The sequence below is a fragment of the Saccoglossus kowalevskii genome, chromosome 18 (assembly GCF_978046115.1).
Source record: "Saccoglossus kowalevskii chromosome 18, keSacKowa6.1, whole genome shotgun sequence".
In the NCBI taxonomy this organism is placed as follows: domain Eukaryota; kingdom Metazoa; phylum Hemichordata; class Enteropneusta; family Harrimaniidae; genus Saccoglossus; species Saccoglossus kowalevskii.
Genome location: NC_140658.1, coordinates 17,749,249 through 17,773,602, shown reverse-complemented (window position 1 = coordinate 17,773,602; position 24,354 = coordinate 17,749,249). Strand labels below are relative to the sequence as shown.

The window sequence follows — 24,354 nt, the reverse complement described above, 5'->3', positions numbered from 1 at the left end:
TCAATCACTATACTCACATTCGCAGACTGCCTGATCATAATAGCCACAGCTAAAGGTACTCCAACGCGAGTAGTTAATCCTACAAATATAAGTTCATTGACTGAAATATAACTGCAAAAGCCCCAGTAAATCACCATACCATCTTTTGTCATTTGGTAATCGGATCAATCGTGGTCAGTCGGTTATTGATGTAATATATTGTAATGTAGAAACAATACAAACAGTCACTCTGAACAATGATTTGTTATTAGTATTCTTAACTGTGACCGATCTATGTTTAAAGTGACATTAACATTACTTACTGAACAATTTCAACACAATCATTTCCGTGTTCATATTGTGGCTGTCCTGGCTTCCAATTACTGTAAACAAGGTCTTGATCGTCAGTGTAGTAAGTGAATCGATCTTCGTGGCCAAATTTGGTCACCCCAATCCAAAAATAACCTATTGAATAAAAAATAAAATTAGACAAGTGAAAGCAATTACTTGGCTACAAATAATAAGGTCCCATTGTTTCATGATTAAAATCCTTGATGAACAGCGGTTAGACTGGCTACAATTCGACATATCTATACCTGATGGTGGTAGTACAGCCATTATAGCGGTTTGTTCTTGTTCAGATTTGGGTTCTGCTAGAATACATCCCATAGCTTCACAATTGTCTTTACCTACATTCCAGGGCCCTCTTTCGTCCGTAACTTTATATATGCTAGTCGAACCTGCATAACACGCAGGGTTAATGGTTAATAACGTACCGATAAAATAATATCCATTAGCAACTAAAAAGGCATATATTCGGTGTAGCTGCTGAATATTTTGATACAATTTCTAATTGTATTATATAAAACCAATGAAATTGTCTTGCTACTAAGTGATGCAGTAACAGTGTTAATTGGAAAAATCACACGATTGAACTCAACAGTTAAATTGAAGCATTGAACACTTTGTATTATCCAAAACCGTGCACACATTTTCAGTACATTTAAATAGATTGTGTTGTAAACTTAGTAATTGATAGTGAGAACACGTTCATAGTTACTGATTAACATACTGATATGACACTGTCAGTGGTTTGCTAACAAAGAGAGTGTACTTACTCCTCTGCTCAAGCAGCCTCTGCATTAAAAAGAAAGAATACAGCTGAGATGTTAGGTGTTAATGGAAAGTGGCCAGTGTAATTCCGTATCAGTATTCATTGGCGATGCAATACTTATTGTATTTTTCGATAGGTGTTAACTATGGTATCTTGTGTTGTAGAAATATGGCAATTTTCAAAGAGAAAAATCGTGTCATCAAGGAAATTATGTTAAGAACTTATATATAACATTTATAGATTTTAGAAACCGAAAATAACCAACACAACATTAAGACATGTACATACAATTGGTAAAACGTTTGTTTTATCAAAACAGTGGTGTTTAAAATTAGATATGTAAATAATTTTTTTTGTAAGAGACAGTGTACGTTAGAATGTATCATAAACTATTTTGCACAGCCCATAATAGTTGTATTAGAAACAAATTTGTTTGCAAATGCTGAAATATATTTCCGTATAATAATGATATCGCCTACTTATATGACATCCAACTCTGAAACCAAATATTGCGCTTTTCGCGTGTGAAAACTGCGGTCGTCAATTTAATGATACAAATATGAATTTTAAATTGTATTCAGAACATATTAAACGAACATAATAAAATATACGTGAATGGTGCTCACTTTTGATTTTTATTTGCTTAACAATGTTATTGTTATGGTATATCACGTCATTAAGGACCCGGAAAGTGGTATTCTGACTTTTCAGAAACAGACCAATAGTTAAACCAATAGTTTCCATAATTGGAGATAGCAGTTGGTGTTTTGCTGTCTGGGAGAGGAGGGGTGGTAAATACAAAAACTGGAATAATGCTGGTGCTGTGGAAATAATAGCACACAGTACGTCACAGATTAATAAGAGAGTAAACCTACCTTGTGCGGGGCTGCTAGAGTCAAACTAGTAACCACAAGTATCACTAATAAACGTAACATCGTTGATGTATTTCCTACAATACCCTTCAAATGTTATATGGAGACTCTAGACAAACAACATGCAACTGATAGATTTGATCCGTTCGTCCAATTTTAACGATTATTTTTTGCTGACACGCGTGTTTACATAATTCTTCCATTTGGAAGCATTTCCATTGGCCAAATAAAATATTGCACACGCAAGTGACTTTATTCGCACATGCTCTTTATCATTCCTTGCGTGGCGACTGCTGTGAATGGTTGGTAGCTGAGAAAAAAACACTAAAGCTTGCCATGCATAATGAACACTACAGAGTAAAACAGCGAACATACTCGTACACTACATTGGTATATATCACTTCGCGCTAAGGGTTGCTTTTAATACAGTATATGTTATGGGAACATTATGTCTAGATTGAGTGATTAGAAATTAATTTTTCATTCTGTTCTCAGCATTTTTTGCAATATTTGGCGACCATTTACAGGTTAACTTGAAAATGTATTTGCATACACACGTCACAAAACAGCTCCTGCAATAAAGGCCATTTGGTTACTCAAGTGAGTCTGAAACTGTTACACGCCATCTGGTACGTTTTCTATGATTTTTACACGTATTCACCTGTTTTTGAAGGTGGGCCTTTTCATGCCCCGATAACACGTGTTCAATATAACGGCCGCCACCACGAGCTCTTTACATTGCAATATGTTTGGAGGACTGTCCCTAAATTATGGAATCCAGTATGAATCTATTCCTGATGTTAATATTTAAGGATTTGTAAAGCTATTGTCGATCCGTATAATATTATTGCTTCTTCCAGGGTTAATGGAAGTGTTTCTATTTTCCTGGATTTGGACAAGCCTGTTGAGCTAGTGTGCACTGTTGTTGTCATCGTGAAGGATTCTAAGATTCACGTTGAAGCGTTGAAGCACTGGATAAGGCAGCGACTAAGGTTGTCCTGTCGGGAGTGCCCCCTTTGATATCTAGTGATACTATCAAAAAAAAGCTCACCGTTGCTGTTGTAAGAAACATCTGAACAAAACCTTTTACATTAGCCTTACGTATTGCGCTGTGTTGATCGAAGCAAACAAATGGACTTTGCTCCTGTATGCAGCCGTATGCAGTCTCGGTAGATTTGTTTGCTATCGGCATGCATGCGTCGGCGCTTATTATGACACTAAGCCCCCGACACTGTCCATGTTCATAGGGTTACTTTAGGGTGTAAAATACACATCCAGCGCAATTGAAAGGACATTTTCAGTAGACCTAGGAAAAATAATGTGCCATTGGCCAACAATAGAAATACAAACTCTGAAATTTAATCGAAAAAAGACGATGTGAGCACTCCTGTATAATCCCAAGATAACGTCATTTTCGAAAAAAAAATCTGTCGATCACCGAAAATCTGGTTGTCACGGAAATCCAAATGTCACGTCTTTGAGCCTTTGTATTGCAAATGAAGCTACTCAAAATAACTGCATTCACGAACATAATGCAACCGTGGAAACACCATTGAAAAAGATGAACAGGTTTGTTAAACGAGGGCTGTTACCACTGGTGAATTAATAATGTCAACCAAACATTCTCTGTGTCATCATAATTTTCTTTTTCGTTTATCTGCTTCAAGAAGCCGAGAACTGACAGACGGAATTAAACCTGGTGCAGAACTAATAAGAACCAATATCAACAAATTTATGGTACGAGATCCACCCATCTTTCATTTGCCATCTGAGATTTCATGTTCTGCGGAACCCAAATATGTATCTCACTGATGTGTTAAAAAAATATCTCCGCCGATTTACCTGATGATGGAGATGATATAGAATCCATTGCATCTGATGTGCCAAATCTGTTCCAGATCGTGCAGGACGACCCTCTCAAACGAACTGAAAATTTACTATCACATGAAAAACTGGTTTTATTTCAAGAGGATTCATTTAATACGATGTTTAACGTACATACACCAAAAACAGAAATAAGTAGCAAGAACTAAAGAACAATTCAACGAATAATATCTAAGCCTGGAAAACATTATATTAAAGTGAACAAGATATGCGAATCAGCTGACGACGGTCATAGAAAATGTGTTGAGGAAAAGTTAAATCTTTGGTGTGGCTTCCGAATAAAATTAAGCAGGAAATACCCGAAATGACATTTCCGTAATTAATTGAATGCACGATTGACCATTTGTCAACGAAACTTGTTACATAGGTTCTCTAGAATAAACCATACATATTTTAAGTATAAATTATGTGTTTACTGACTACCTAATTTGCATTAATTATCAAGTTTATAAGTATTGCACAGATATAATAGTTTTCAATGATTTTCCATGCAATAAATACAATTTTTGTTTATGTGAATTGAATATGTGCTTCTAATATACACTGTAATCCTTATTTGTAATTCGTGCCTTCCATGCCTTTAGCACAAGAAAGTTCTTTCTGTATTTGCTTTATTGTTACATTCATGTCATCCAAAAGACAATATTTTTTGTTTCAAAACAAATTAGAAAGTGAAATAATTCAGCATTAAAATGTTTACTTTAAATAGGATATAGAGATTAATCACGTCATTATATATTTATCTGTTTAATTCTTTTAGTAAATAGCGCCCTCACTCAACACTAATTAGAATGAGTGGTTGCTCAAAAGTTTGATGAGTCAATCAGGTGCATCTATTGGCTAAGCTTGTTGTACATAGATGCAAATGAGTATATAAACCATTAATACTGTAGGGTGTATTGGGAGAGGTGTTTGTAATGACTGGTTGTAATGTGCTATCTCGCTGCTTTCAGGATGCAGCCTGATATTTGTTGCTTTCTTGGTTGTTCAATTATGGCTACAATTTTTGTGGTGGGTGGAAAATGTGTTTATTGGTTGTTGAGTCATTGTTTAAACACCCTGCAGCTTGAAATGGTATGGTTCAAATAAAAATTTGATATGGCAGTATCTTTTAAAAATATGGCAAAAAATGATTTCTGTTTATTTATTTACTGTTGTAGATCCCGAGAACTAGCCACTGAATATAATGTCGGGAACAAATGGTATTCTGAACAAGCTTTAATAATTATTGCTGGCAATATTCCAATATGAATTGGGAGCAAACTGTGACACCAAGTCTAGTCGTTGTGTTGTAATGCTTCTAAAATATGTTTTAAATGTTGAAACAGATTCAAATATAAGAATATGGATTATAAAATATTAAGATGAAATGGTGTCCAAAAAATTAATTAATATGGTAAATTTATTTAAAGAATTCAGTGAAAATACTATAAAATACTATAAATTAAATAGAAATATTATGTGTATTTTTGTATGTGGAAACTTGGCTGGCCCATTCAAAAATATAAAGATGTGAGGGCTGCAGTTTTTTTATTTTTTTTTTTATTTTGTTATTTGTGAAAAGAATGGCATTTTACAGACTGTAACCTAGCGTGTAGTTTGTATACGCACGTGCGCAATATGCTGTCTACAATATATCATAACCACATAGTTTGGCAAAATGTGTGTAATCGTTATTTGAAAATTTATTTTTAGTTTATTCCACCTTTAATCCAGAACATAGGCAGTACATGTGCAGAACTATTTTAGTCAAATTTCTTGTTTAACGTCATCATAATAACGCAGGTTTAATATACTACAGTGCTTGAGATATATCATTTATGCATATTAATGAGGTTAGAAGCCAAGACCACATGGGCGCATAGTCACATGACCTAGCCATGTGCCATACAGGTGAAAATAATGTGTCTAAAATTTCAGCCAAATCGGATCAATACAATACAAGTAATTGCACAAGTTCCATTTTACATTCAGACAAACGAGATACCTAGCCTCTTACATCATGGTGAGATTGATTACTTTCTGTCTTTTTTAAATCCAAAATCAGGTGACAGGTAAACATATTTTTGATTGTTTAATAAGTGCGTCAGCCAGGGATAAAACACGAACATAATCGGGATTTCTAGACCCGAGAAAATGATCCAAAATGACGGACAAATTAATTGACCAATCAGCTGCATTTCTTTAAAAAAACAGCCATAATGCATGATACTACACAACTAGTTAGATGATCTCGAGCAGTTTCAACTCAAAATGGCTGAGATAGATTCATTAGAAAATTTCAAAACAAGGTGACTGCCAAACCATGTGACCGATTGCCATATTTTTAAAGACACTTGCACCAGTTTCCATTAGTATGCAAAGTGTCAGATAGCTTCAGCCACTTTCTCAAACGACTTGAAGAAAAAAGTTATGAAAGAAAGAAAGAAAAAAAAGAAAATGTTGCGCATATGCATGCTGAGGCAGTAGCTGGTTCGAGTGAGTTCCCCCAAAAAGTGTATTTTACACAAACAACGGAGTGCAGATATCATCTAGAAGTTGTCGATCATTATTACAATTATATTGTTGTAAATGAAGTGTGGAAGCGGAGAGATGATACCAAGAAGAAATAGTATGCGTGAAAAAGTCGAGTTGAAAAAGCGAAACCTTAGCCAGGTTTAAAAGCTAATCATATGCAAATTGATTCTAATGCTGAAAAGACAGAGTTGGTAGCTGGCGAAACTATGCATTTATTCCACCTTGGCGATTGTTAACAGAACACGCAGTCAGATCACAGCACATGCAGTGACATAGACGACCAAATGAATGAAAACGTGCATGATTTTTAACGCTTCGTTAAGAACTCGCTTATGCCTATGGAGAAAAACATGGATAAATTAGTAATGACTATACAACTATTTCATCTAGACTGGAGAAGGAAGACATGCAAGACATGTGCTGTGGTTAATCTGGGTTATGGGTGAAATAAACTATATTATTATACCATAAATCTATCAGCAGTGAAGTTTGGAAGAATCTCAGCATTGATATTCAACTGAGATGATGCTCAAAAAGTTAAAATGACGTAATACACTATATTTACATTTGTTCAACGAAACGTTAATCAGGATGCAGCTGTTCTTTAAACCCCATCCATCATAATATTATGTGTATATCAATTATTGTCTATGATTGTATACAATATTTTGATTGACATATCCATCAATTACATGGACTTTCGAAATATCTAAATATTATCGGTAGTGATTATATTGCCTCACTATTGCACCACCAGATACAGCTTCAAATGAGCTCACTTAATTTCGTTAAACCTGTGACCATAGTAAGGGTTTTAACAATAGTCAGATTCGGATGCGCACCTCTAGTACCATAGCTTCAACAATCACAGTAGATTATTTCTAATTTCTATAAACTGATATGCGTGCAGTTGATAGTAGATTACATCATTGGTTACAACCATTGTTAACAAAACAATAATGAGCAACCCGCAAACCATAATGGGCGAGAGCTCACTCTGTGCGACATATATGTGCGAGGTGTGAGCCAGGTACATACATTGAAGAACAAATTTTGCTTGAGTATATTTTGTAGGTTGTCAATATACCAGTGGATTTTCTACCACTAAAAAGCGGAAAACTTGGAGAAGAATCCACAGTGAACGGATCAGTTTCACAGTCACTGGCCCCGTGAGTCTGAAGTATTTAAAATGTCTTTCTAGAGATTGTTTCCACAATCTCATATGACAAACTAAGAAAAATACTAGTTTTAATCAATTAAATATTATTGTATTTAAATTATTTTCATTTACTTGGCGAGCGGACAAGTAACTGATGTGTGGTGTGGAATAGCATTGTAGTGAATGCCAGAGCGAACGGCAGACTGTGACTGGTACAATGTTTATGTAATTCTAATGGAGGCCGGCCATTTGACTATACTGTATGACGCTAAACGAAACTTACAGGCGTAGCGAGCGAACAAACATGGGTGTAAAATCAGTGGGTGTTAGCCATGCTGAAGGTATGCATATAACAAAAAAACACACTTGACAACACGGATACTTTCATTTGTTTATGAAAACTACCCCCCGAACTGTGACATTTAGCCGACGCCTAGGAAATACAATCTAAAATAGGTGATAAAATGTTCGTTGTCGAATAAATCTAAACAATAGCAGCGTTTTCGATTAGATACCTCTGACTCCACTCCAAATTAATGACATTGTAGTTAATGTTGAATATTAGTTTGTACGCGATATTGTATTGGTTTTCAATATTGCCTAGTTCTGTACATGTGTTGTGGTTAATCTGGATTATAAGTGCAATGAACTATATCATATCATAAATCTATAAGCAGTTAAGATTGGAAGACTCTCAGCATTGATATTCTACTGAGATGATGCTAAAAACATTAAAGTGACGAAATACACTATATTTACATTTGTTCAACGAAACGTTAAATCAGGATGCAGCTGTTCTTTAAACCCCATCCATCATAATAGTATGTGTATATCAATTATTGTTTATGATTGTATACAATGTTTTGATTGGCATATCCATCAATTATAGTGACATGGACTTTCGAAATATCTAAATATTATCGGTAGTGATTCCATTGCCCCACTATTGCACCACCAGATACAGTTTCAAATGAGCTCAGTTGATTTCCCTCAACCTGTGACCATAGTGAGGTTTTTGACAATAGTCAGCTTCGGATGCGCACCCCAGTGCCATAGCTTCAAAAATCACGGTAGATAATTTCTAATTTCTATAAACTGATATGCGTACAGTTCATTGTAAATTACATCATTGGTTACAACCATTGTTAAGACAACAATAATGAGCAGCCCGCAAACCCATAATGGGCGAGAGCTCACTCTGTGCGACTTATATGTGCGAGGTGTGAGCCAGGAAAATACATTGAAGAACAAAGCTTGCTTTAGTTTATTTTTCAGGTTGTCAATATACCAGTGGATTTTCTGCCACTAAAAAGCGGAAAACTTGGAGAAAAATCCACAGTGAACGGTTCAGTGTCACAGTCACTGGCCCCGTGAATCTGAAGTATTTAAAATGTCTTTCTAGAAATTCTTTTCACAGTCTCATATGACAAACTAAGAAAGAAACTAGTTTTAATCAATTAAATATTATTATATTTAAATCATTTTCATTTACATTGCGAGTGGACGAGTAACTGATGTGTGGCGTGGAATAGCATTGTAGTGAATGTCAGAGCGAACGGCAGACCGTGACTGGTACAATGTTTATGTAATTCTAATGGAGGCCGGCCATTTGACTATACTGTATGACGCTAAACGAAACTTACAGGCGTAGCGAGCGAACAAACATGGGTGTAAAATCAGTGGGTGTTAGCCATCCTAAAGGTTTAAATATAAAAAAACACATTTGAGAACACGGATACTTTGATTTGTTTATGCAATCTAGCCCCCCCGAACTGTGACATTTAGCCGACGCTTAGGAAATACAATCACGTCGGTCTTTCGTCGATCTCGTTTCGCAAATAGTGAAGTATTACTCACTAATTCCATTGTAACCTGGCCAACTAATGATACGATCATATCACTATTGTCTATGATTGCAAACTATATTTATTTGACAAATCGAATGTGAGGTTATCCCGTATTTCACTGTGTTTTGTATAATGAACAATTTTCAGCTTAAATCTTTTCATTTTCTTTTACAAGTCTGCGTTTTATGTAATATGAAACAAATTCTTTGCCCACGTGAGATTGACCAGTAACACTTAATCGTATGACACAACCAGTCATCACTGAGACAACTCCTAATCTTGTAAGTTATGTCGGTAACTAATTAGTGGAGGTTAAGTCATTTTTACAAAGATGGTTATTATGAACAAAATAATAATTGTGAATTTTATATTACTCACGGACACGTTTGGCATTGTAAAATGGGTGATAAAATGTTCGTTGTCGAGTCAATCTAAACAATAGCAGCGTTTTCGATTAGATACCTCTGACTCCACTCCCAATTAATGACATTGTAGTTAATGTTGAATATAAGTTTGTATGCGATATTGTATTGGTTTTCAATATTGCCCAGTTCAGTACATGTGCTGTGGTTAATCTGGATTATAAGTGAAATGAACTATATCATATCGTAAATCGATAAGCAGTTAAGATTAGAAGACTCTCAGCATTGATATTCTACTGAGATGATGCTAAAAAATTAAAGTGACGAAATACACTATATTTACATTTGTTCAACGAAACGTTAATCAGGATGAAGCTGTTCTTTAAACCCCATCCATCATAATAGTATGTGTATATCAATTATTGTCTATGATTGTATACAATGTTTTGATTGGCATATCCGTCAATTATAATGACATGGACTTTCGAAATATCTAAATATTATCGGTAGTGATTCCATTGCCCCACTATTGCACCACCAGATACAGATTGAAATGAGCTCAGTTGATTTCATTCAACCTGTGACCATCGTGAGGTTTTTGACAATAGTCAGATTCGGATGCGCACCCCAGTGCCATAGCTTCAAAAATCACAGTACATAATTTCTATAAACTGATATGCGTGCAGTTAATAGTAAATTACATCATTGGTTACAACCATTGTTAACAACACAATAATGAGCAACCCGTAAACCCATAATGGGCGAAAGCTCACTCTGTGCGACATATATGTGCGAGGTGTGAGCCAGGAACATACATTGAAGAACAAAGTTTGCTTTAGTTTATTTTTAAGGTTGTCAACAGTGGATTTTCTGCCACTAAAAAGCGGAAAACTTGGAGAAAAATCCACAGTGAATGGATCAGTTTCACAGTCACTGGCCCGTGAATCTGAAGTATTTAAAATGTCTTTCTATAGATTGTTTCCACAATCTCATGTGACAAACTAAGAAAGAAACTCGTTTTAATCAATTTGTACAATGTTTATGTAATTGTACTGTTTGACTATACTGTATGAAGCTAAACGGAACTTACAGGCGTAGCGAGCGAACAAACATGGGTGTAAAATCAGTGGGTGTTAGCCATCCTAAAGGTATGAATATAAAAAAAAACACACTTGACAACACGGATACTTTCATTTGTTTATGCAAACTACCCCCCGAACTGTGACATTTAGCCGACGCCTAGGAAATACAATCACGTCGGACATTCGTCGATCTCGTTTCACAAATAGTGAAGTACCACTCACTAATCCCATTGTAACCTGGCCAACTAGTGATACAATCATATCACTATTATCTATGCTTGCAAACTATTTTTTATTTGACAAATCGAATGTGAGGTTATCCCGTATTTCACTGTTTGTATAATGAACAATTTTCAGCTTAAATCTTTTCATTTTGTCGTGCAGTCTGCGTGTTATGTAACATGAAACAAATTCCGTGCCCACGTGAGATTGACCAGTAGAACTTAATCGCATGACACAACTCCTAATCTTGTAAGTTATGTCGGCAACTCATTAGTGAAGTTTCTGTCATTTTTACAAAGATGGTTATTATGAACAAAATAATAATTGTGAATTTTATATTACTTATGGACACGTTTGGCATTGTAAAATGGGTGATAAAATATTCGTTGTCGATTCAATCTAAACAATAGCAGCGTTTTCGATTAGGTACATGTGACTCAACTCTCATTTAAAGTGGCATTCAGCCTTCGTAATGTTGTTAGAACTTACTGTATAGAGTCCATTGAGGGGCATTGGGCTTGTGAAAATGTGCGAATAAAGAGAAAACTGCCCGAAACAAACGGCAACTTTAGAGAATTTTATTTTTTGATGGGTCATCCGTGAAGAAAGACCTGAACGCCAGCTATTCGCATTTGTTATTAAAATCAGTTGACCTGGGGAATCTCTAGCTAATGCCCGGTAAAATTGGTCGACCTACAGTTAGTGATTCCGCGAAAAAACGGCAACGGAAACTTTCTGATTCTGGAAGTATCCGACTTGGAGATCAGTATGAGCGATGAGAATTTCTCAGGGAAAAGTTTGGATTTCTAACACATAGTGGCGAAATGTTTACTTGACAGGTAAGAAGTAATTCACATCATCAGGAGTTGTTGTGCTGTCGAGTTTTGAACTTTTTATAATCAATATTTTAGCAGTTCAATTATTTGTCTCTCTTTTCGTAGACGTCATTGTCTTGAGAGGTTATGGCCATATTTTTTTTTATAATTCACATCAGTTGCAGTCTGTTTAATAGTGGAGTACGCGATTTGACTCAATGACTGTTTTACATCCAGAATACTTCTGTTTTATTGTACACCTGTACTGTAATTTGTGTTAATTTATTTCCTTCAACAGAATACATTCATCAACACATTCAAAACTTGGCCGTTATCAAGAAATTGAGATCGACATTGGAGATAGCATCTCAACTATATCATCACAAAGCATAGGCAGGTAAAGAGAAACATTTCGTTTATTAGATCATATACTTATATATATATATATAAGCAAAGTATTATACATGTACAAGTGTTTTCGTAGTACTCTCTTCACTGTCTTTTCTTACTTTTAATAAGGTGAATCGACCAAACAAGATTTAAATCACATGATTACATACGGATACTGTAATGAACATCTGGAATTGTTTTCTTCAGTATGAACTGCTTATGCCAAGCTTGTTGACTGAGAGACAGGTTTTTTCAGGTATTCAGCATACGTTGGAAGATTCTTGCTAGCAGCGATTCATTACCAGCAACATAAAGAATGTGATAATCATAGAGTTGAAGATGAACATAGAACTACTTTTACACAGCCTGAATACTTTCTTTCCTTTACGTGACTTCTATATTATGATACAGTACATAGTTGGTTGCTGATTCCAATAATTGTTTAACAAGTTTAGTCGTTAGTATTTTTGCTATCCGTGGTCTACAAATGGGGGCAGTTTTGATGTAGGCAAATACAAATAGTTATTTCCAGACCAAGACAGAGGGAGTGTGATTTAAATATTATTAAATTTGTTTCCCATCTAATAAAAAAATTGCAAGTAATTTAGCCCTATTTTGTTTGTATTGCCTGTGTGCTACTTGCTCAGGGATGGGTATGGTGGTACCAGACTGAGGTCTATTCTTGAAATGAATACCAAACTAGTTGCAGACTCTTTGAACATAAGGGCCCACAGGTCTTATGTGATTGTTGTATCCTTTCAACCACCACGATTTTTGTCTATATTGCAAGTTTATTTCCCTATTCTTTTGCAGAGAAAATAAACAGCATACTGTTCTAAATATTATTTATTGAGAATTTGTTTTTAAATAATCAAACTGTAATTATACATTGACTGCAATCATTAAGTTTGAGGGCATCGACGGAATCATAACAATAAAGCCATGCACATGTATAATGATTGTGTGGATTTGAATACATGTCCCTAATTTTCCAAACACAACAGCTCGGAATGACAACCCAACTGCCTTCACCAAGTTTGCCATGGTGCCACAAAGTAAAATTTCTGTTACCCGCATGACGACACCTTGTATTCGGGTTATCAATCTCATCCCTCTCTTCTGACACATTGTAACACCATGCATGGACCGCCTGCAACTCCTACTCAACAACAGCCCTCCTTTATCGGTACATAGAAATTCCATTTCCTGAAAATAAAAATAATTATAAGCACTTTTGGTCAGGCAATCTTCCTAAATACATTTTCATGTATCTGCATAACAGCAAAAACTATGACAAGAAATTGTGTCTAAAATGAAACAGTGCTGACCAGTGTGTACACTTTTTTTATGGTGTGACCCAAAATGTCATGTAACAAAATTACACAAATTCTGATTGTATATTACCAGTGTATGGTGTCTAATGACCCAATCTTAATTTTGTCTATCGAAACACAATGATTCCAAAACGTTGTTGATACACTGAAGAATTTATTAGTTTATAATGTATCGAAAAATGAAAACCAATTTCAAAATTTAGAACTGAATACACAAGTTAGTTGAAAAGCTGTGAACAGCAACCAACTGTGGTGTTTCCTGTTAGTTGTAAACAGTAGGTATTACATCGTTTTTTTCAATCAGTTCTATATATTTTCGCTTTTTAAAAAAAATAAAAAAATAAATAAACATAGATTTTCGAACGACATATTTTATAATATTTTTTTATAAATTACGATGACATTCAAGTTCTACGTGTATGACTGCAGTGACTCTAGTGCTAGAACTGAGACCCTAAATGAACAATTCACTGGCGTTTGCACTTTCGCTATTTTAACATTTTACCGTCTTGTATTTCCCTTCCAATACTACGAATAGTAGGTGACAATGCACAATGCAAACGCAATGATACTCTTTATCAACGTGGAATGAAAACATCGTTAGGTTGATCGCGAAGGGGGAAACCTTGTATTTACATTCCGGCCTATTAAAATTTGGTAAACTATGATCAAAATCATTTTCTATTATAAATTTATATATGAACATAAATAAATCATGAAACTAACCTGAGTTGGAGACATTTTCGGCAGCTCGATTATCGTCTCGTTTCGTCTCGTGAACTGATATAAGCCATGCTTCTGTCAGTATAAGTATGATCCTAAGAAAATGACAAAGATTAATCGTAGTAAATCCAAAACTGGATAATCTAGGCATTACAAAGCAACTAATATCACCAAAAAAAACGCGTGTCGTCAGCAATGGATTTACAGTGGTTGACATTTCGTAACAACGCTCAACGCGACCGAGTCTGTCAGCTATTGGGGTGATATTGTGAACTGCCTAGGCTGATGGGAACTGACTCTCATAACAAAGGACGTGGGTCGAGTCTGTTACGACCAGGAGGCGTAGAAAAGTCTATTTACGAAGGCTGAAAGCCACTTTAATGACATTGTAGTAAATGCTGAATATTAGTGTGTGCGCGCTAATATATTGCCCAGTTCTGTACATGTGCTGCAATTAATCTGGATTATGGCTGAAATAAAATATATCATTATACAATATATCTATCAGCAATGAAGTTTGGAAGAATCTCAGCATTGATATTCATCTGAGATGATGCTCAAAACAATTAAAATGACGAAATACACTATATTTACATTTGTTCAACGAAATGTTTAATCAGGATGCAGCTGTTCTTCAAACCCCATCCATCATAATAGTATGTGTATATCAATTATTGTCTCTGATTGTGTACAATGTTTTGATTGGCATATCCATCAATTATATTGACATGGACTTTCGAAATATCTAAATATTATCGGTAGTGATTCCATTGTCCCACTATTGCACCACCAGATACAGCTTCAAATGAGCTCAGTTGATTTCATTCAACCTGTGACCATCGTGAGGTTTTTGACAATAGTCAGATTCGGATGCGCACCCCAGTGCCATAGCTTCAAAAATCACAGTAGATAATTTCTAATTTCTATAAACTGATATGCGTACAGTTCATTGTACATTACATCATTGGTTACAACCATTGTTAACAAAATATTAAAACAATATTATTATCGGTCGTGATCATATTGCCCCCCCTATTGTACTACCAGATACAGCTTCAGATGAGCTCAGTTGATTTCTCCCAACTTGTGATTAAAGTAAGGTTTTTGACAATATAAACTGATATGCGTGAATTAATAGTAAATTACATCATTGGTTACAATCGTTGTTAACAAAACAATAACGAGCAACCCACAAACTCATAATGGGCGAGAGCTCACTATGTTCGACATATATGTGCGAGGTATGAGCCAGGTACATACATTGAAGAACAAAGTTTGCTTGAGTTTATTTTTCAGGTTGTCAATATACCAGTGGATTTTCTGCCACTAAAAAGCGGAAAACTTGGGGAAAATCCTCAGTGAAAAGATCAGTTTCACAGTCAATGGCCCCGTGATTAGAAGTATTTAAAATGTCTTTCTAGAAATTGTTTTTCACAATCTTATATGAAAAACTAAAAATTAAATAGTTTTAATCAATTAAATATTATTGTATTTAAATCATTTTCATTTACTTGGCGAGTGGACGAGTAACTGATGTGGGGCGTGGAATAGCATTGTAGTGAATGCCAGAGCGAACAAAACACAGTGACTGGTACAATGTTTATGGAATTCTAATGGAGGCCGGCCATTTGACTATACTGTATGACGCTAAACGAAACTTACAGGCGTAGTGAGCAAACAATACAATACCAGGCAATACAATCACGTCGGACTTATAGTGAAGTACTACTCACCACAAAAACAGAACAAATTCATCTTTCTGTACTCACACTCTGTACACATACCACAACTTCTTTTATCGCGTTTGTTTGATAAATCATCTTCGGTTAACCTTGGTTCATAGACTCGTTTTGACCGGCGCGTATTAGCGTACATAGCAGAAGACAATGCCCTCAAGAAATTGTCTGATTTCGATATTGAAATCCGCTGTTATTTGCAATGGACCATTTTATCTGATGCCGATTTTAGCATTAAATACTTGTTATCTAACAAGGTTTCTTCTTTTTAAATAGTTTTTTTTCGTTATTCGTTTTTGAAAACAACAGTGTATTGATGTCTATGGCACGGGGCCCTGATACTCAATAATGGGATGTATTATGACGAAAAATCTGCTACAATAACGGCATAAATTCCACTGATATTGATAATGATATATTATAATATTTAAAATCTCTATAATGATAATGAGTCTAGTAGAAATGCAGTTATTACTAGGTGGTCTTAAACTGATATAAACTGGCATATACAATATTTGGTAATGTTAAAACATCAATACGAGATTCAAATGGTATCGTTGCTGATTTATTGTAAATTTAAAGGAGAATGTTTTTCCAAATTTGATTTGTCTGTTAGTTGACAGTGATCACGAGAGAAATATATTAGGTTAATCTATGATTCCTATGCATTGTTTGCCATTAAAATCGAACAGAGGGATATGCATTATTAGAAAAATTAGATTAAGCACTTTTTGTAGGTACAGCAAAAAGGATGCGTGTGACTTTATAGGAAATTACTAATTTATGCTGCTTTAAAGCACATTGTTTGCCATATAGCGTGTTTTAAATACAACATTTGAAAACAGTCATTAACCTGTCAATATCAAAATCTAATAATTATTATCAACTTACCGAAATGCATATATTTTGCAGTGAAATATCGTTATGATGATATGGTTTCTAATAATATTATGGATAATATATATGTAATGTGTCCTATAATCGTACGTTATCAGATGAATGTGCATGGTGACTACATTTGAGACAGTGGCCTATTGCAATTGAATAAATAATTTGCGACAAATACTTTTGCCCTTGCAGTTTTACTAACTAATTTACATTACTTATACCTTCTTTTTATAACTCTCGATTTTAAATTATGCGAGAAAATAATCAACAAACAATTAACTATTTTTTTTGAATAAATTCAATATATTTTATTCCAAGCAGTACGGCTTTAGAGAAAAATTAGTACAGAACTGTCTGTTATAAACCTAGCACAAAAGGTATAGATGAAATTGATGATGGTTTTGTTGTTCTTGGATTTTTTTAAAACTTAGAAAGGCGTTCCACAATGCTATTCAGTCATTTTTACTTATATATCTGGATATGGGTTTCGAGACCTGCCTTTAGATTTGATCGAGAGCTACTTAGAAAACAGGGAACAACATGTGAGTTTGAATGGTGTAACATCAGACTCGCTTCCAATATTATGCGGTGTTCCACAGTGGTCTGTACTTGGTTATACGTTGCTTCTTCTTTACGTAAATGATATTGTATTAGCATCTACGTACTTTGATATCTGTCTGTTTGCAGACGACACCAGTTTTATTTCATACATTTCAATCTGGGAACAGTATTAACCTAAATTATGTTAATGAAAATGTAAATGAGATAGTTGACTAGTGGGACTGCATATATATGTAAACTGAATATATTGAGGTCAAAATACAAAAGTAGCGACTTTTGGGATTTTGACAATTAGAATCATTAGTGCGGTGAAGTGTACAAAATATGTTGGTGTGCTGCTGGACCACAATTTCAATAAATATGCTGGTGTGCTGCTGGACCACAATGTGAATGTACTTGTCTGTGCGAGTGTGTTTGTGTTTGTGAGCGCCCTCTACCGTTCATTCAGAACATTTATTGACCTTTGTTGTGCAGCAATATCAGACGATCTTTTTAAAAAAAACAGATACAAACATATTTACATTGCCGACCCATTGTATAGTCCAGACCACACCGAAAAAATAAAACATTATATATCCAGCACTTGTAATCCTTTCGGCTATTTCAAAATAGTAATTATTTATTATATGACGTCTTGACACGATCACGGTTATTTACCCAATATCGAACATTATAAGGTTCTCATTGGAGTTCTACCGAGTGCAACAGGTGTAGCGGAACCATAATTTATTATTGGTACGATTTGAAGTCAACATTCTTTAGAGCAATATTAATTTCAATATTCTTAAAATGATTTTTTTACACTACGCACTGCTTTACCCGTGTGACTTGCCAGGGCATGCTGAGCGTGTCAACCAAAGCATTGTTTGCAATCATAGACAACAGTTGATATGATCGTGTCACTATGCTGGTCAGGTTTCAATGAACATATGCTTTCCGATTAACGAATTAGTGTACCCACATGCTTTTATCCGCTGGTAGAACAATGCAGTAAATATCACACAGGCTGCCAATAATGCTATGGTCTATGGTTCTTTATTTTGCCAAAAAAAATTTCTACAATGGGTGGAGGTAAAATCCAGCGTTTTATAACTATATATTGTGTAAACATACATAATTCTTAATAATGAATTGCCTTAAAATCTAGTGCCCTGATTTTGTCGATTAGCAACAAGAATTATTAAAACATTAATGCTGTAAAGCCTATTTTTGGTTTAAACGTTTAGTAAAAATACTGATCAAAATCTTTATGTTTTAATGAAATATAAAATAAATATGGGACCAAAAGGGTTTCAGCTTGATTTTCGGGAGGCGATGCCCCTCCAAATTTTTTTTCAAGGGGGCGCTTTCCCCGTCTACCCCCTCCTCTGGTGACACCGCCACAGGTTCAACAAACAAATTTAAAACGAGACCTCAACCTCCGCTTTAGTGGAAAAGATAATGAAACCATATTTAAAAGAATGGAGGTGATAAACGGATGTCAAAAATGACGCGAATTACATAAAAGTTGTAAATTTGAAGATAAAATCCGAAGCTTTTAGGAAAAGCCTGAAAAACTACTTGTGTCAGTGATAGACATTGCAGGTGAGTACATAACTTCATAACGCGCCAAAGCTGGTTTACAAATCAAGATCAAAATGCCAATTTTATGTTAGTCATTTTATTACTGCAAAATGGATGTTTTAAGCATAATGAATAACCTCCCAGTACAATGTACGATAACCAATCCGCAAAATGGCGTTGGTTAATATAACAGGTATATGTAAAGCAAGTTAGGAAATTAATCCCAAACCAGACTTTTTGGGATGCTTGCGTTTAAAGAAGCAACGTAATATGAACGAACTGATATTTCAGTAAGTGTTAAATTACGAAATTGTCTCTTGAAAACAGGCAGTGGTGTTTACTGAGGAGTGGTAGGAGTTCTTGTGCCGAGACTTCCCAGCTGCGAGCTGCGGAAAATATTTAATTTCAAACAGCCTTGACAGATAAATTTTATAAATAGAATATTTTGATATGAAAATTCAGTGTGAAATCTTTCAAAAATTGTGTCAAGTAAGTTTATCTTTATTGCGTCTTGCGAGTCCGGATAAACCGGAAGTGTTTTATTGTTCATAGTAGAAATGAACAACATTACATGTAACGTTATGAGCAGTATATGCTTACATTTACGTTCTCGAATCGAATGAATTGAAATCTTTTTCGAAGTAATAAACTTTCGTTAGTTCGTTCGTTCGTTCGTTTGAATTAGATCCATTTCAATATTCAACAATTTAGCTTGAAATGTATACAATGGCCATTCATGTGCATTATAACTGAGAATAGAAAGAGCAGGAATTACAGAAAAAAAATAAGCCACCGCCAGCAATACACATGAACGGAAGAAAACGTTGTGTAGAAAAGATAATTTCAATCATTTAAAATTAATCACCACACTTGACTTGAACTTGAATATGCATGTAACAGTAACGTTTATTCATTACTGAAGTATTCATGAAAACAGATGAAAATATATAACAATATCAGATCCATGTAAATAAGAAAATTTTCAATGAACGTAGTTTTCGGTTAAATTAGATTCCATCTACCTTTCGAGATCGTTATTGTAAAGATTAGTATTGTCACTAAAACGTGACTACTGTGCGTACGCATAACTTGCATGATCTGAATAAAAATATAAATAATATAATCATTTCGTTGTTGTTCACAGTGTTGTTATCTTAGTTGTCTCGTTAATCAATAATGTTGTTGACAAATGAAGATTTTCGAACTTGCTGCCGAATATATAATGTCATATTATGAACGTGTAAACCACGCATGCTCAGAAGAAGAGATATCGACCTCACACAAAATGATTAGAAATTCGATAACTAAAAAGCAAATTAATATAACAGTAATGTCATTATGATTGTTAATAATACTAACTGTGAACGTATTGCAATAAGGCTTACAGTTATAGTTATTTTGTCTAAATAATGCTGGTTGGGTTCATTTTTCGTTTACAGTGATACGTTGAACTAAGTAGTCAGTTTTAAGTATTTTAGCACCTACGCTAACAAACTGGCAAGTATAATAAAGATAATATGTATATTGTCTAAAATGAAAGCAAATTAATTCTAAATGACGGTCATAATCGTTCAGTTTGAATTTTGACATCGGTGACTGAATTACCAGCCAATCAAATACGTTTCCTGCCACAAGCACATGACACAGCAACGTTAGTCTGCACTGCATTATACTGGTATACACCGTTGATACACACTTCCGTTTTTTGTAAAACCCATACACTCTGCATAACACGTTCGCATTTCCATTTTGGATGTTGATAACTTGGACTCAAATCTGAGATGCATTGGTCACATTCATAACACTGGACGTCCAGCATAGTTGGAGGGTATCGCAGTGTGTCGGTGTTGTGTAAGTGATAGAAGGGGCAAGTGGACCGTATTGATAACGGAGCTCCATTGCTGTACGTCAGTGGACAGGAAGTGTCGGCTGGAGCATCGTACGCGCCACTCGTTGCAATGAAACCAATTCCGTTAGGGGAGTAATTACTCAGCATTTGGCGAAGTTCGGCATCAGTTGGGTCTTGACAGGCAGGTGTTGCCTGAACAGAATTCAGCACTACAAACATCACACCAAATGCCTGTGTAGAGAAAAACAAAATTCATGTTCACAAATCATCATGGTCTGAATGACGTGAAGAAAACATTTAGCATGGTTATCATCATGGAATTAGTAGACTTTTCGGATTATCGATGATTGAGGATATACATTCTTCTCACAATATTTGGCACTTGAGTTAATCTTTTCAAGTAGCACACCAGTTTATTCCAGATTGTGACATTGTAATAATCTAAAATACATAGTAGTCAAAACGATATAAATAAATGTTACTTACCAGCACATAAATGTTTCTAGTCAAATCGAACTTCATGATAATCGCCTTTAATTTACACACCTGTAAGTAATCTTCAGCGTTTAAATGAAATGTGATATGTTTAGTTGAATGAAACTACATCATTATATATCATCGTTTTAATTTTTCCGATGAAATCATATTATTAAATTAAATAATTGGATTAGCTGTCAACCATAGGCGAGCGGGCATTGTAACTCCATTTTCACCTTTTAGTTTCCGCGAAAGTGATTGAGATAAACATCTAACCCGTGATAACAATGGTGTTAATCTATATGACAAACGCAATCGTGATTGACCTTCTACACGGACACATACAAGAGTTTTGTAAACAATGAATGCCATACTTCCGTTATTTGACGCCGTTATATTTACTCACCATTTCAATCAATTCACTGAAAAGGGAGTTTCCCTGATGCCCATTGCTTTTTTAACAAGCATTGACTACTCGTTATTTTGAAGTATTTTTTTTTCATCGCGCATAATCATTTTATTTTTACTTTCAGCGCGTAATACGAGGAATCTATTAGATTACCCGTATTGCGTTTATTTTTGCTAATTTTTCCTGTATATATACATATATACGATTAATTAAACTCATCACATCCTCGGTATTCATTTTCAATAAAGACAAGTGTGAGGGGAATACAGAATTTCGTGTGTACCATACTACGATGCATGTATATTCCAATCTCTCAATTCCTAACTCTAGTAATAAAAACTATTTTTATACAGGTTCAACAGTATCGATTATTCATAAAAGCTGCAGTTGTTTGTTGGAACAGACTGTGTGATCTTAGTATAATCACCCAATATGAGCTATATTTTGTTATTGAACCTGCACTTTACAGAAGAATGCAATATCTATTTTATTTCGCATCTAAATTGTACATTCAGCAAATAATTCAGTTCAGAAAAACCAGTGTCGGTTTTGAGAAAAAAAATATTAACAGTCATACTACAAGTACAAAAACGGTAATAATTTATATCGGATATTTCTTGCGTGACAATATCACGGGCACGAATTTGATATCCTATTAATTCCGGTTAGCTAAATGCTAAAATCTAACGCAATGACCGTTACTCGTGAGCGCGTTATTCAAAATATCGTAGCATGCTGTGGCTCATTCACAGAACCTATCACCGTAAATGAACGATCGGTTTACCCTGTTCCAATTAATAAATACACTTATTTTTCGCGGCATCACTACATTTCCGGCGTTAAATTATCTGCTTACAAGGGTATGATGATATTGCCATGCCTAGTATGGAGATATAGCAAATTATCACGCTTTATTATATTGAGCTGCCATGATATATGGTAAAAAACGTTTGCATTGTGAATGTACTTTATTTCAATTCATGATCGAGTCAAGTCATCGTACTGTCGTTTTAGAATCAACTAATACATGTTAGCACAGGATTGTATAAGGAACCATATTATTGAATACATTTCAACAGAATGCGAAAAGGTAACGGTAAAAAAAAAAACACAGAAGTTCTGCATATATTTAAAGAGATACAAAATAATGGATCGTAGATATTCATTATATTGTTGGCTATCACCAGTTTCAGGTTGGTATTTATTGTGTACATTCCTGAAATCGTCCCGGGAAATAAGAAAGACGAGTTCGTTATTTATACATATTAGTGATATGATTGAAATTTGATGGAAATTCAAAACACTGTGATTTATTATGATGAACCTCCACTCAACCGAAGAAATGTTAACACACATGTTAGCGCGCTCTGGTTTATTTTATTCAGCGCGCAGGTTCCCTACTCGATCAGACAAAAAGGAAGGCCATAACCACTTCCTTATGAATTAATAAATGCTATTAAAATTGTCTAGCAAACGTATTTGTGTAGTATACTGCCTGAAGTATACAAATACTAATATACGGGAGCTTATTTCTGTTTCATTATATCTAATAATTATTTCGTTAAAAATTCACTAGCGATTCAAAATATATTGATTGTTGTAAATCTTCTCAATAGAGTGGAAAACTAATTCCAAATACCAGATATTGTGGTATTTGTCTTAAAACTTTTCGGTTAAAACAATTCCCATTGGTCACCGAAAAAAAACGACGTCTTCATTAATCGTAAATGGTCGCCGTGATTCGGAAATCAATATCTGTTTCCAAGTTCTAAAACTATTATAGCAAGAGAAATGTTCAGTAAAGCTGATATCATTTCGTAAATTAAGCAAATTACATAACTTCTGAAATGGAAAATTCAGGACGGTTATTTAAACGATAAATTAACTTATAAAAGTAGTCTTCATCCAAGGGTTTATTATCTGAGCACTTATTCTCCTAACGGGAACGGCTTTAGTACAAATAGCAGTGCGTTCCATCAAACACTTCCTGTCCTCTGACGTACAGCAGTGGAGCTATTTTACCAATACGGTCCAATTGTCCATTCCACTACTTAGAAAACAACGACATATCTAGGTACCCACCAAATATGTTGAAAGGCCAATGTTATGATTGTCAGAACTGCGTCTTAGATTTGATTCAACCCATCAACACCCACTTTGGGAATGTGAGCGTGCTATGCAAAGTATGTGGGTTTTACACATACGGAAGTGTGTATCAACACTATATTCTAGTATGATGCAGTGCAGATCGACATTACCGTGTCTTGTACATGTGGCAGGAATCGTGTTTAAATGGCAATTAATGTAATATACACTCATTTCATAGGTGAATGGTCAGAAGACAGTTTTGCACCATGCGAATGTCTCACGCATGAAGTAACTGCAATACCAGTGACGTCATCTATACGCGAAACTTTGTAATCAAGTAGATTAGCTTATTAAATGTGTGTACAATTTTTAACTTATTAAATTTAAGTTATTTAATAATGAACGTATTGTATTTTATAGTAGTCACATTTTAGTGACAAAAAACGATTGTATTACTTGGAGTCATTGATGTATTTTGATTTA

At 34.8% G+C, this 24,354-nt stretch overlaps 1 protein-coding gene across 1 annotated transcript; it reads right to left on the bottom strand.

Annotated features, from left to right (window-relative positions):
- LOC144362646 (pulmonary surfactant-associated protein A-like) lies at positions 1 to 21,419 on the bottom strand. The gene is made up of 6 exons (XM_085492973.1): positions 21,384 to 21,419; positions 20,956 to 21,128; positions 14,304 to 14,395; positions 576 to 719; positions 303 to 444; positions 1 to 79 (listed from the first exon to the last, which is right to left on the bottom strand). The coding sequence occupies exons 1-6, from the start codon at positions 21,417 to 21,419 to the stop codon at positions 1 to 3; spliced, it is 666 nt and encodes a 221-aa protein (XP_085349099.1).
- Between the last annotated feature and the right edge of the window lie 2,935 nt (positions 21,420 to 24,354).